Source organism: Hyaena hyaena, unplaced genomic scaffold (genome assembly GCF_003009895.1).
Source record: "Hyaena hyaena isolate Hyena2069 unplaced genomic scaffold, ASM300989v1 scaffold_93, whole genome shotgun sequence".
Taxonomy (NCBI): domain Eukaryota; kingdom Metazoa; phylum Chordata; class Mammalia; order Carnivora; family Hyaenidae; genus Hyaena; species Hyaena hyaena.
The window spans coordinates 3817494-3832868 of NW_024080724.1; the positions used below are offsets into that span (position 1 = coordinate 3817494).

Sequence of the window (15375 nt, forward strand, 5' to 3'; positions counted from 1 at the left end):
GCAGAGACTTGGTTCTAGTAGCAGTGGCAACATGTCTCATTTCACAAACAGATCAGAGCACACCTAGTTAAAGTGCCCCACATTCAGGCCATGATTAACAGTGCCCACAACAGGTAAAGAGCCTCTGCAGACGACTGGCCTGAAGGATACAGTAGCCAGGATGAAACAGCAGAGCACATGTAGCACACATTGGAGACACTCCTGGAAGCAGGCCTTGGCGAATAGGGAACATTATACTGCAGGGCACTAGAGAGCTTCTTCATAATGCCATCACCCTTAAGAACAGGAGACATAGCTGACTTTCCTAACACACAGAAACAGGCACAGAGAATTAAACAACATGAGAAGACAGAGGAATTTGTCCCAAATGAAAGAACAGGACAAGGGCATGGCCAGAGATCTAAGCACAACAGATAGAAGTAACATGCTGATGGCGAATTTAAAGCATTGGTCATATGGATCCTCACTGAAATTGAGAAAAGAGTGGAAGACATAAGTGAGACCCTTAACACAGAGATAAGGAATAACATAGTAGAGATAAAGGGCTCAATAAATTAAACAAAAAACATGCCCAGTGGAATGAACAGCAGGCTGGAAGAAGCAAAGGAATGAATTAATGATTTAGAAGACAGAGTAATGGAAAGTAATCAAGCTGAACAAAAGAAAGAAAAAAGAATTATGCAGAATGAGAATAGACTTAGGGAACTCAGTGAGTCCATCAAATGTAATAATATTTGTATTATAGGAGAACCATAAGAAGAAGAGAGAAAAATGGGGCAGAGAATTTATTTGAAGAAATAATAGCTGAAAATTTCTCTAATCTGGAGAAGGACACAAATATTCAGATCTAGGAGGCACAGAGAACCCATAACAAAATCAACAAAAAGGGTCCACACCAAGACATATTGTAATTAAAATGGCGAGATACAGTGACAAAGAAAAAAACACTGGGGCACCTGGATGGCTCAGTTGGGTGAGCATCCAACTCTCAGTTGGCTCAAGTCATCATCCCAGAGTTGTGGGATTGAGCCCTATGTCGAGTTCTGTGCTGGCAGTGCAGAGCCTGCTTGGGATTCTCTTTCTCCCTTCTCTCTGCCTCTCTCTCTCTCTCTCCCTCAAAATAAATAAAATTGTTCTTAAAAAAGCCACAAGACAAAAGAAGACAGTTACATACAAAGGAAACCTCATAAGGCTATCAGGTGATTTTTCAGCAGAAACTTTCCCAACTGGAAAGGATATATTCAAAGTGCTGAATGGGAAAAACCTGCAGCCAAGAATACTCTATCCAGAAAGGCTATCATTCAGAATAGAAGGAGAGATAAAGAGTTTCCCAGACAAATAAAAACTAAAGGAATTCATGACCACTAAATCAGCCCTGTAACAATTATTTAAGGGTAGTCTTTGAGTGATAAGGAAAGACCAAAAATGGTAGTATGAAAGTAGGAAACACAAAAGCAGTAAAAATGCATATTTCTGTAAAAACTCAGTCAAGGAACTCACAAAATAAAATTATGTAAAATATACCATATACCTAAAATGTGGGGAGGGAAGGAGTAAAGAATGGGTTCAAATTTAAACAACCATCAACTTAATCTTCTGCTATATGCAGAAGAGGTTATATACAAACCTAATGGTAACTACAAATCAAAACCACTAATAAATACGCAAAGAATAAAAAGAAAAACATCCAAATACATCGCTAAAGAAAACCAGTAAACCATGAAAGAGAGAAAGACAAGAAAGAATCAAATAAAATTTCTAGAAAGCACCACTAAAATAAGTAATAAAATGGCAATATATACATATCTATCAATAATTACTTTGAATGTAAATGGATTAAATGGCCCAATCAAAAGACACAGGATGAGAGAATGGATAAGAAAACAAGACCTATCCAAATGCTGCCCACAAGAGATTCATTTTAGACCTAATGATATCTGTAGATTGAGGGGATGGAGAAACATTTATTATCCTAATGCATGTCAAAAGAAAGCCAGAGTAGCTATACTTATATCAGAAAAAATCTACTTTAAAACAAAGACTGTAACAAGAGATAAAGAAGGACACTATATAATAACAAAGGGGACAATCTAACAAGAAGATACAACAATTTGTTTAATGTTTATTTTTGAGAGAGAGAGATGGAGTGCGAGTGAGGGAGGGGCAGAGAGAGAGGGAAACAGAATCTGAAGCAGGCTCCAGGCTCCAAGCTGTCAGCACCCAGCCCGATGCGGGGCTTGAACTCACAAACTGTGAGATCATGACCTGTGCCTAAGTCAAACGTTTAACTGACTAAGCCATGCAGGTGCCCCATGAAGATATAACAATTGTAAATACTTATGAACCCAGCTTGGAAGCACCCAGATACATAAAATGGTTAATAGAAATATACAATAACGGATAATAATACAATAAGAGTAGGGGACTTTAACACCCCACTTACATCAATGGACAGATCATCTAAACAGAAAATAAAGAAGGAAACAGCGGCTTTGAATGACACAGTGGAGCAGATGAATTTAACAGATATACTGAGAACATTCCATCCTAAACAAAACAGCAGAATATACATTCTTTTCAAGTGCAGATGGAACATTCTCCAGAACAGATAACATATTAGGGCACAAAACAAGCCTCAACAAATTTAAAAAGATCAAAGTCATACCATGCATTTTTTCTGAGCACAACACTATGAAATTAGGAGTCAACCATAAGAAAAACCTGGAAAGACCACAAATATATGGAAGTTAAATAACATACTACTAAACAATAAATGGGTCAAGCAGAAATAAAAGAAATTAAGTACATGGAAACAAATGAAAACAAAAACAACAGTTCAAAACCTTTGGGATACAGCAAGAAGTGATTCTAAGAGAAAAGTTTATATCAATACAGGTCTATCTCAAGAAGCAAGAAAAATCTCAAATAAACAACCTAACTTTATACCTAAAGGAGCTAAAAAAAGAACATACAAAATCTAAAACCAGCAGAGGGAAGGAAGTAATAAGAATTAGAACACAAATAACTGATATATAATCAAAACAAAACAAAACCAAAACAACAGAGCAGATAAATGGAACCAGGAGCTGGTTCTTTATAAAATATCAATAAAATTGATAAACCTCCAGTCAGACTTATCAAGAAAAAAGGGGGAAAGGACCCAAATAAGTAAAATCACAAATAAGAGAGAAGAAATAACAACGGACACCACAGAAATATAATTCTAAGAGAATATTATGAAAACTATATGCCAACAAATTAGACAACCTAGAAAGATATACCGACCAAAGCTAAAATAGGAAGAAATAGAAAATTTGAACAGACAGATCATCAGCAAAGAAATGAAATCAATAATCAAAAAACTCCCAACAAACAAAAGTTCAGGACCAGGTGAATTCTAATAAACGTTTAAAAAGGAGTTAATATCTCTTCTTCTCAAACTATTCAAAAAAAATGAAAAGGAAGGAAAATTTCCAAATTCATTCTATAAGGCCAGCATTATTCTGATACCAAAATCAGATAAAGACACCAAAAAAAAAAAGAACTGTAGGCCAATATGTGTGATGAACACAGATGCAAAAATCCTCAACAAAATGCTAGCAAACCAAATCCAACAATACATTAAAAAAACAATCATACACCATGATTAAGTGGGATTTATTCCTGGGTTGCAATATTTGCAAATCAATCAATGTGACATATCACATCAGTAAGAGAAAGGGTAAGAACCATGTGATCATTTCAACAGATGCAGGAAAAAAAAGCATTGACAAAGTACAACATTCATTTATGATAAAAACCCTCAACAAAATAGGGTTAGAGGGAACATTCCTCAACATCATAAAGGTCATATATGAAAAACTGACAGCTAATATCCTCCTCAGTGGGGATCAACTGAGAACCTTTTCTCTAAGGTCGGGAACAAGACAAGGATATTCACTCTCACTACTTTTATTCAACATAGTAGTGGAAGTCCTAGCCACAGCAATCACACAACAAGAAATAAAAAGGCATCCAAATCAGTAAGGAAGAAGTTAAGACTTTCATTATTTGCAGAAGACATGATACTATATATAGAAGACTCCACCAATAAACTGCTAGAACTGGTAAACGAATTCAGTAAAGTCACAGGATATAAAATCAATCTACAGATATCTGTTGCATTTCTATATACCAATAATGAAGCAACAGAAAGAGCAATTAAGGAAACAATTCCATTTACAACTGCACCAAAAATAATAAGATACCAATGATTAAACCTAACCAAAGAGATGAAAGACCTACATTCTGAAAACCATAAAACACTGATGAATGAAATTAAAGATGACACAAAGAAACTGAAAGACATTTCATGCTCATTGATTGGAAGAACAAATATTGTTAAAATATCTATATCACCCAAGGCAACCTACACATTTAACGTAGTTTCTATCAAAATACCAACAGCATTTTTCACAGAGCTAGAACAAATAATCCTAAAATTTGTTTGGAACCACAAAAGACCCCAAATAGTCAAAACAATCTTGAAAAAGCAAAGCCATAGGCATCACAATTCTAGACTTCATGTGATTTTACAAAGCTGTAGTAATCAAAACCGCACTGTACTGGCACAATAATAGACACACAGATCAACCAAAAGAATAGAAAATCCAGAAATGAACCCACAATTATATGGTCAATTAATCTTTGACAACGCAGGAAAGAATATCCAATGGGAAAAAGACAAATGGTTTTGGGAAAACTAGACAGCATGCAAAAGGAAGAATATGAACCACTTTCTTACACCATACACAAAACTAAATTCAAAATGGCTTAAAAACCTAAATGTGAAATCTGAAGCCATAAAAATCCTAGAAGAGAGCACAGGCTGTAATTTCTCTGATGTTGGCCATAGCAACTTTTTTCTAGATGGGTACCCTGAGGCAAGGGAAATAAAAGCAAAAATAAACTATTAGGACTACATCCAAATAAAAAGCTTCAGCACAGTACAGGAAACAATCAACAAAATTAAAAGGCAACCTAAGGAATGGGAGAAGGTATTTGCAAATGACATATCTGATAAATGGTTAGTATCCAAAATACATAAAGAAATTATAAAACACCCAGAAAACAAATAATCCAATTAGAAATGGGCAAAAGACATGAACAGATATTCCTCTAAACAAGTCATACAGGTGGCCAATCTATATGAAGAGATGCTCATCACTTCTCATCAGGGAAATGCAAATCAAAGCAACAATAAGATATCACCTTACACCCGTCAGAATGGCTAAAATCACAACACAAGAAACAACAGGTGTTGTGAGGATGCAGAGAAAAAGGAACCCTCTTGCACTGTTGGTGGGAATGCAAACTGGTGCAATAACTCTGGAAAACAATATGGAAGTTCCTCAGAAAGTTAAAAATAGAACTACCCTATAACACAGCAATCGTACTCCTGGGTATTTATCCAAAAAATAAAAAACACTAATTCAAAGGGATACAAATCCTCTATGTTTACAGCAGCATTATTTACAATAGCCAAACTATGGAAGCAGCCCAGTGTCCGTCAATTGATGAATGGATAAAGAAGAGGTGGTATACATAGACAATGGAATATTACTCAGCCATAAAAGAGAATAAAATCTTGCCATCTGCAACAACATGGAAGGAGACAGAAAGTACAATGCTAAATAAGTGAAATAAGTCTGTTGGAGAGAAACAAATACCATATAATTTCATTCAGATGTGGAATTTAAGGAAAAAAAAAAAAACAAAACAAGGGAAAAGAGAGAAAGACACAGACCAAGAAACAGACTCTTAGTTATAAAGAACAAACTGATGGTTAGTATCCAATATCCTTACTAGAAGGGAGGTGGGTGGGGTGGATGGGTGAAATATGTGATGAGCACTGGGGGATTTAAACAGAAAAAGATAAGGAGTCATTTACTTTACCTTTGGTTTTTTGGGCAGGGATTAGGATTACATGGATCCTTTGAGATGCATGATCCAAACTCAAACTGATGGTCTTGGAGGCCCACACAGCGAGCAATGCAGGCGCTGGGGTAAGTGCGTCCATTCTGCCCACACACGGGGACAAACTGATCTGCACAGTTACAGGGCAGACCTGTGGAGAGGACACAGACTCACTGAAGGAAATGATGTACATTTCCTTGCTCTTCATATTTCCCAAGTAACTGGAGGTCTCAAGTTAAAATAAAATTGTAAATTGAATCAGGAAAAAGCATCCAATCTCTGACAGTGTTTTTACAGGTGGAGAGGCTCTGAAAAGCCATTTATCTGCATGATGGCTTTCCTTTGTTCCATTTATTACCACTTAATTGAGGGTTTCTAGACCTTGATCCCAGGGGTAGAGACCCATATAAAAAAAAGCTATAGGTAGGAGAAGTAGAGAATGCTCCTCTCAGTCCAGTATGTAAAATCTAGAACTTAGATGTATGAAGTCCGGCTTGGGGGATTTCTGGAATGTTAAAGGGTAATATCAAAAGAACAAGAAAGTAACTTGGGAAATTACTTTAATTTTGAGACTTAAAAATTTTTATGAGTAATCAACCAAGAATTCTACTTTCTTAATATTCCTATGCTTTACGCTGCTGGGATTATGCTCCAGCAAGTAAAAAGGCTACCGAGAAGGGATGCTCTTTTCTTGAGAGGCAGCTGTCACTGTTAACAGCAACAGCACAGTCTCTGGGTATCTGCTGGTATCTGCTTTTCTCCAGATCTGGAATGCCTTTGATTCCAGGTAAAGAGGAACCAGGTAGCCTCCTGTACCCCATTTCATGCCACGGCAGCAGCAAGTTGATTCTTCTTTCCCTGGAGTTAGTTATACGTGGAACGGGGTGGGAGGAGGGTAGATTAGGTATCTGCCAACCTGGGACCTCCAGCCCACTGGGAATAAAAAGGAAATTAGAAATAACAAGTGAACAGCAGGCCGCTGGGGAAGTAAAAGCAGGCGTGTCTCCACCGCACCCTCTCCCCACCTGGAGTAGCAGCCCTGATGCTTTACTGTCATCATTGTTGTTGCTCTTATTATTATTATTATCCTCTATCTGCTCTGCTTTGGTGAGAGCAATTCATTCTGCTTAGAGAGACCATAAAACCATGTGGGGATGAAGAGTGAACTAACGATTTATGCAGCAGACTACTTACTTACTTATTTACTTATATCTAAATGTTTTTGGAAGATGAACTTCATAACTAGCAGGACCCTTTTCCCTATAGTGTGTAGCCCCGCAGGTGCTGGGATAAATTAAGTTAGTGACTGTTTAGTTAGCAGATTCTAAGGAGATTTTATTGGCCACAAAGTGTACCACATTTCTTGGGACTCAGATATTGTCCCAGCCCAAACAAGACTCAGAGACATTCATAAAAATCCTTAAGCCTCAAAATTACAATAATTCCCAAGCTACTTTCTTGTTCTTCCCCTCCCTTAATGTGATGAGAGTGGAAGAAACCTACATGAAGAGTTTACAATCTTTGTCTTTGTCTTGTTTTCGGTATTAATTACCCTTTGACATTCCAGAAATCCCCCAAGTCAGACTTCAAACATTTAAATTCTGATTTTGTTTTAGTGTTTTATTTATTTCTGAGAAAGAGAGAGAGAGAGACAGTGTGAGCAGGGGAGGGTCAGAGAGAGAGGGAGACACAGAATCTGAAGCAGGCTCCAGGCTCTGAGCTAGCTGTCAGCACAGCTGACAGCCCAAAGCGGGACTCAAACCCACGAACCGTGAGATCATGACCTGAGCCGAAGTCGGACGCTTAACCAACTGAGCCACCCAGGCATCCCTTAAATTCTAGATTTTATACACTAGACTGGAAGGAAGATTCTTTACTTTTTCTACCTATAGCTTTAGAGGGGTCTCTACCTAATGAACTAGTAAGCTAAGGCAGTTCATGGAAGAAGATTATGAGAAAAACATTAGAACAGAAACAAACTTAGAAAATACATGTACATTTTACAACATAATGGCAGGGGGAGATGGGGTACGTGGGCAGGTAGAAAAGTCCCATTTAACCAAAACCATCCCAATCACTGTTCTTTTGACTCATGGAATTCCAGAATATTAGAGCTGGAAGGGCCCTAAGAAACCATGTAGTTTAATGCCTTCGGTTCATAGAGGAGGAAACAGACCCAGAGAGGAAAAGTACCTTGCTCTCGGATTATGTATTTGTCTTACTGTGTACAGCTGCGGTTATGGCCAGCCCAGTGAAGTTGCCTTGAAGGGAAATGGATACAAAGAGATGATGGCTGCTGAGGACATGTTCTGGGTGACCACGGTTACCTGTGAAGGTGCGACGGTCATCTTCTGAACTGTGCTCACTGAGGCACAGGCGGGTAGAACACACCAAATTGCCAGCGAAACAAGAACAGATATTGCAGTCAATGTTAAAGGATGTCCCATGACCTGAGAAAAAAAGAAATAAAATGTTGATCTATTCTATGCATTTATAAATATATCATACATTTAAAAATGTAATAGTTTAAATAAAGTTTTAAAATAGAAATTCTTGAAAGATGACTTATGAATATACAAACTGGGGGAGTTAAATCTGTAATATTTATATTTTCTTATTTAATTCCCACCATATCCTTCCAAACCCTAATGTGCTAGTCTCACCAGATGGCTCCCTATTCTCTGAGAATGCTTCCGGCTGTCCCTTCTGCCTCACATGCTCCTCTCCTTCTGGAATTTTGCTCAAGTCTCCCAAACCAGCCCTGATGCCATCTTTGAATCAAAGACTCCCCTGATGCCCTGGTAGGAGTGACTAGGTTCTTGAAGGGCACCACTTGGTTTGCTCCCTTCTGTGGCTCAAATTCTCCCCCATCTGATCATGTACAGTATGACCTCAATCCCTCAGGCCAGTTTTAGCCCCATAAGGCACTAGTATGTTCTTCTGTAAAAAACAGGCCTTTAATCAGTGGAGTCTATGGAAGGAATGAATTGTTTATCCTCGGATATATTCTGTGGTCCAAGGTACCTACCCTACACTTTGGCTAAATAGAATATGGATTAAAAAATGAATACCTAGGGGTGCCTGGGTCGATTAAGTGTTGGACTCTTGATCTCGGCTTAGGTCATGATCTCATGATTAGTGAGACTGAGCCCGAATCAGGCTCTGCACTGACAACACGGAGCCTGCTTGGGATTCTTGCTCTCCCCTTCTCTCTGTCCCTACCCTACTCATTCATTTTTTTTCTCTCTCTCTCTCAAAATAAATAAACTTAAAAAAATGAATACATGACTTGTTCTAGGGCAGACACTTGCAGCCTCTTTTTAGCCAAAAGATCTTCTTTCAAATGAGATCTCACATGGAAAAGTAAACCAACAGTTATATAAAATCTGTACTCTGATTGATGGGGATGGGGATGGAGGTAGGGGTGAGGGTAGCAGAGTGAACGCTGTGGGGGAGTACATTCTCAAAAGTAGCATTTTTTTCACAATTTTATTATTATTATTATTAATGTTTTATTTATTTCTGAGAGAGAGAGAGAGACAGCATGAGCAGGGGAGAGTCAGAGAGAGAGGGAGACACAGAATCCGAACACAGAGCCCGATGCGGGGCTCGAACCAACAAACCGTGAGATCATGACCTGAGCCAAAGTTGGACGTTTAACTGACTGAACTACCCAGGCATCCTGTTTTTCACAATTTTTAAGGTCATATATTGACATGAATGGTTGTTAGGAGTATAAGCAAAAAATGGTTAAGGAAGCAGTGAGAAAGCAAGACTCTCAGACTTTTAGAGAGGGCATCAAAGGGTGGTATTTTTTTTTTTTCTTCCAAGATTTTATTTATTTATTTATTTGGAGCAAGAGTTGGGGGAGGGCAGATGAGGAGGGAGAGAGAAGAGAGAGAGAAAGAGAGAGTGAATCTTAAGCAAGCTTCATGCCCAGTGCAGAACCCCCACTGGGCTCGATCTAATGACTGTGAGATCAGGACCTGAGCCAAAATCAAGAGTTGAACACTTAACTGGCTGAGTTACCCAGGCGCCCCCAAGATTTTATTTAAATTCAAGTTAGTTAACATGGAGTGTAGCATTTGTTTCAGGAGTAGAATCATGTAGATGTAACACCCAGTGTTCATCACAAGTGCCCTCCTTAACGCCCATCACCCATTTAGCCCACCGCCCCCCCACCTCTTTCCAACAACCCTCAGTTTGTTCTCTGTAGTTAAGGGTCTCTTATGGTTTGTCTTTCTCTGTTTTTATTTTGTTTTTCTTTCCCTTCCTGTATGTTCATATGTTTTGTTTCTAAAATGCCACATGAGTGAACTCACAGTATTTGTCTTTCTCTGACTGACTTATTTCACTTAATATAGTACACTCTAGTTTCCTTCCCATCACTGCAAATGGAAAGATTTCACTCTTTTTCATGGCTAAGTAATATTCCATTATATGTGTAAAAAGGATGGCACTTCGTAACCTGCTCTCTTCCAATGCTTAGTCAATAGTGTAGTTCCCATCCTCCAGTTCGCTTTCCACCATCTCAAACTCTAAAGTTTACTTCCAGTGAAGACATACAATTGAGGAGAAAAAGCACACCTGTGTCCTTGCCTGTGGCATACACGGGCTCTGGAATCAGACAGGTCTGGGACTGAATTCTGTTTTGGTCACTTACTAGCTGGGTGAGCATCAACTTCTTCATAACAGTACTGAACCACAGAGCAGCCGGGAGGCTCACGTGATAACACAGGCCAAGACTTAGCGTAGCGCTTGGCACACAATTAAAAGCTCAGTAAGTGCTAATTAATTATTATTAGTTATTAGTCCCTTCTTAAGGAGGCTCCTAAGAGGTTCCTTAGAAATCTTAGTGTCCTGGGGTACCTGGGTGGCTCAGTTGGTTGAGCGTCCAACTTCAGCTCAGGTCATGATCTCGCACTTCATGGGTTCAAGCCCCACATCGGGCTCTGTGCTGATAGCTAGCTCAGAGCCTGGAGCCTGCTTCGGATTCTGTGTGTGTGTCTCTCTCTCTGACCCTCCCCTGCTCATGCTGTCTCTCTCTCTCTCTCTCTCAGAAATAAATGAAAACATTAAAAAAAAAAAATCTTAGTGTCCTGTAGAGTACAGTTCGGAAAATACTTCCCTGGAGGATCTGATTTGTAGACCTTACTCTGGTGGGAATCTATCCAATGTCCTTCCTACAAAGTTAAGAGAAATAATCTCATATTAAAACCAAAAAGCAAATATAAACAGTCCAAGACTCACTTTTTCTTTTTCCTCCAACAATACATGACTTCTGAAGATCTATACAGTGCATCTCCATACAGTTTTCCAAGAGTCCACTTTGTCCACATGAGCAAATTTTATAACAACCAACTTCCCCGGCAGATGATGGTACCTGGATTAGTGTCCCTTGACGGACGATGAAATCAGAGGCTTCTCCCAATTTGCAACCTATACAAACAAAAATTAGCTTAGAGAGATAGCATTGTTCTATGTCATTGTTTTATGACATTACATATACTTTACATAAGTCTCATAGAGGTACTGTGTGGCTATTGAACATTATGTAATAGCACTAAGTTAAAGAATTGGTTTGATTCACTAACCAAAACATATCATCTCAAATGAAAAATTCCATGTTCCATGAGAAGATGCTGATTAAGGACCTGTACCCCAAAGTTAGCTACAGTTCAGTACAAAAATACTATAAGATATGTACTTTTTATTGCTTTGGACTTATCAAAGATATTTAAAAATCACAGATATTTTAAGAATAGAGTATGGAAATGGACAATATTTTTAGAATATTCTCGGTCAGGAAAACTTTTAGTGTTGGAATACAAGCATACCTTAAATTCATAGAAAAGCTGAATACTTGATTGGGCTTAAGGAAAACCCATTCATTTCTAATTTTAACAAGATTTATCATGACTCTGTAACTGATATATATATTTCTGATATATTATAGATCCTTTGAGACATCAGCTTTATTTAATTCAATCTTCTACTCCTTTTAACATCACAGATATTTTTCAATGGTGATTTTAACATAATAAACATTTTCAATTGGGAAATAGATAAAAGGCAACAAAATATTGCCACAACTGTACTCTAAAGGGATGCACAATGAGATAAAGACTTTCAAAATTCTATGGGATAAACATTTTTTATTCAAGAGGCCTCCTGCATTTCAAAAACAAAAATATCAGTCTTAAAATCATATGCATCCTGGAGAGCTGGGGGGGGCTCAGTCAGTTAAGTGCCCCACTCTTGATCTCAGCTCAGGTCACTATTTCACAAATTTGTAAGAGTGAGCCCCTCGTCAGGCTCTGCTGACAGTGCAGAGCCTACTTGGGATTCTCTCTCTCCCTCTCTCTGCCCCTCCCCACCCCAAATAAATAAACTTAAAAAAATATCACATGCATCTCAATAAAACATTAAGCTTTATGGAGATAATTACACATCACAGTGAGTGTGCCATTTCTCCATATAACTAAAGGGAAGAAAAGAAAAAAATCACAACATGCAGATTTTCTCAAATGTTACAACATGGAAGAAAATACACAAAAAGTGGCTCAAGAGTTTTTATTCTTTTGTTGCCAAGAACCCTATAACTCATTATGAGAGTCAGTTCACAATCTAAATGATAATTGAAAATTATATTTGTCTTTGTCTTCTCCTGCCTATTTAACTAACACGTGTTTATTGGGAAAACCTCAAATGTTACAGAAAAATATAAGTTAGAATCTAAAGTCTATTGTAACCTCACTATTCCAAAGATAATGCCTATACAGAAATACCAGTAGCAATCCATACCCGCCCTACATTCACACGCATCTGCCTCTTACCTTGAACACAAACATATGGAAGGCAGGGATCTCCAGACGGACACCCCTTCCGGTTTACCTCACAGAGCTCATTAGCAGGGCAAGGGTTTGGGTTACAGGGATGAGTGACCTCTTCTACAATGTTACCCAAAGTACTAGGCCCTGAAAAACAAAACACAGATCAGTTTAACCAACCCCAGAAGGAAATGGAAGTCTGTAAATTATCCGAATTAATTATGGCTTTAATAAATGGAGAGCTCATGAGCATAACATAAGGCCTGATTCTAATAAACTACTAAAATACAGAGATTCTCTGATCATTTGTGAATTTAGCAACATACATTCATTCACCTGCTTATTTATTGGGTACCTACAATATGCTGGACAAGTTTCTAAGCACTAGAGACATAGTGGTTAACAAAACAGATAAATCTCTAACATAGAATTTACATTCTAGTTGGAAACTATACATAAATAGACTGGGCATCTGTGTGTGCACATGTGTTTCCATGTATATAAATGAAAAAGGCACCTACTTTTTCAATAGGTAATAAGTTGTTTTCTGATATGTAATAAGTTGTATAAAGGGATGGAAAATGACTTACTTTGGGTAAGGGGGTCAAACAGGTGCTTATGCCTAAAAGGAATAACTCAGCACATTTTACCATAAACCATAATAACTCACTATGGTAAGACAGATGCTGTACCATGATTATATTTGTTAACTTGTGAAATAATGACTAAGAGTCTCATGTATAATATTTAAAGAAAGTTAATATTAAATTTTGTTTGAATATTAAAATTCAAACAAAAACATTTCTTGAAACTTTTTCATTCTGAACATACATTTCACTGCTCTAATAAGGTCTAGGCTAGTGGAGATATTAGTTTTGCTTACTTAATTTTAGGCCAGACTCAGACTGTTAGGCTAATAAAGGTATCAGAGTTCTTGGAGTTCATCACATCCAGCCCAATCCTTTTATAAATAGCAAAGCTGAGGCGGAAAGAAGTGATCTGTTCAAAATCACAGAGGCCTATATTCTAGCCAAGGCTCTCTTTTTTGCTATACTGGTCACAAAGGCTAAGGTACATAGTTTGCTGGCCTTAGGAAAATGTGGCCAATATCATTAGCTGCAAATCTAGCATCTACTCTTTTCTTTCTGCTCGCTAATAACAGAAATCCAATTTTGCTTAGAGTGACAATGGGCCCACAGCTAAAAATATCATCTTCCTCAGTTTCCCTTACAGCAAGGGTGGTTTTCCCTTACACTAGGATATGGTGGCTAGAGTCCCAGGAGTCATGTTGTGATAATAAAGTACTTGAAGTTACCTTGATGATGGAAACCAAGCATTAAGGACGGTGCGTAAAGCAAAAGAAGCCTGGACTCTATATGGTGGAGCCACTGTAACAGCCTTGGACTATTTACTTTGGGTTTTCTTTTACTACTACCTGTTTTTCTGTTATTTGCAGTAGAACTCAGTCCTATCTGACACAGGGAAAACAAAGAAATGAGGAACAGGATCCAGGTCTGCTTTTCCAGCCAGTTTGGGACATGAGTGCCCCCTGGTGGCAGCATAGACATTTGGTGTGTATATGGGTTCCACTCATCATCCCTCTGGTTTCCACCACGCATGGTCACCTCCTGCCAAGAAGCTCAGCTCCAGGATCCCTCAATGAAATACCAACTTATTCTTCTAACCCTTGGCCTAACTCTTGACAGGAGTATTTCGGCAGAGACAAAAGTTCCACCTTCGTGTACTAACCCAGACCGTCATTCCTTACTTCTATTTGGTGTGTCAGTCTCAGCTAGGGCCTAGCTCAGGTGCATTACTATTCTGATGACAAAAAGCTGAAGATTCTCTGGAGAAATTTCACTCCCTGGTCAAATCATGGCAAGGAAACAGCATTGATATGGAGCTGTTATCTTAGAAGCTGGCCCCAAATTCACTGCTTAGAATTCCTGATTGATAATAGTTTATCACTTCTTCAAACTGATAAGATAATCACTTGTGCCTATATATTTTAAGAGGACAATTCTTTCCAGGCCAAAAAGGCCAAGCATATAAGATTAGAGTCTGCAACTGAGATAGTAACATTGAACCACACATTCTCAACAGACAGATGTTTATCCAAAGCAAACATGAAGGGCAGATATAGAAGGGAGAAGTATTTGAAATCTAAAAAAACAAAATACTTACTGAGGTATGTCTCCAAAGGTATACAATTCTCTAGGTCATCTTTAGGTGACAGAAGGTTACAAATACTTTCAGCTGTATGGTCATCGGGGAATTTATTCTGATTCCCACATTTCTTGAGAATATCCACACAATCTGATCTTAAAAAGAAAAATACACACAAGTTTGGGGTTCAAGGAACCTCCTCATGTTGTCTAATCAATATCAGTCCTGTTTCTGAAGCTTTCCAGAAGGTGAGTTTTCATAACAATGTTTCACAATTGGTTAGGTCAAAGTAATGGCAAAAGAAAACAGTAGTCATAGAAGACCTAAGGCTGAACAGTGGTAAGTAATGTATTATGGTATCAAAGCATCCCTAGCTTTCTCTTATCTGAGATCAAAGGCCTTGCTCAAATTTTACACTCATACA

The 15375-nt window shown here is 38.2% G+C and overlaps 1 protein-coding gene across 1 annotated transcript in view; it reads right to left on the reverse strand.

Annotated features, from left to right (window-relative positions):
- Positions 1-15375, reverse strand: part of RECK (reversion inducing cysteine rich protein with kazal motifs) — an 84414-nt gene that overhangs the window by 15294 nt on the left and 53745 nt on the right. Inside the window, exons 12-16 of the mRNA XM_039234856.1 lie at positions 14970-15106; positions 12792-12932; positions 11206-11394; positions 8283-8405; positions 5935-6106 (exon numbers count right to left, since the gene is read on the reverse strand). Of these exons, the coding sequence (XP_039090787.1) occupies positions 5935-6106; positions 8283-8405; positions 11206-11394; positions 12792-12932; positions 14970-15106 (762 nt within the window). The remainder of the gene's footprint in view (positions 1-5934; positions 6107-8282; positions 8406-11205; positions 11395-12791; positions 12933-14969; positions 15107-15375) is intronic.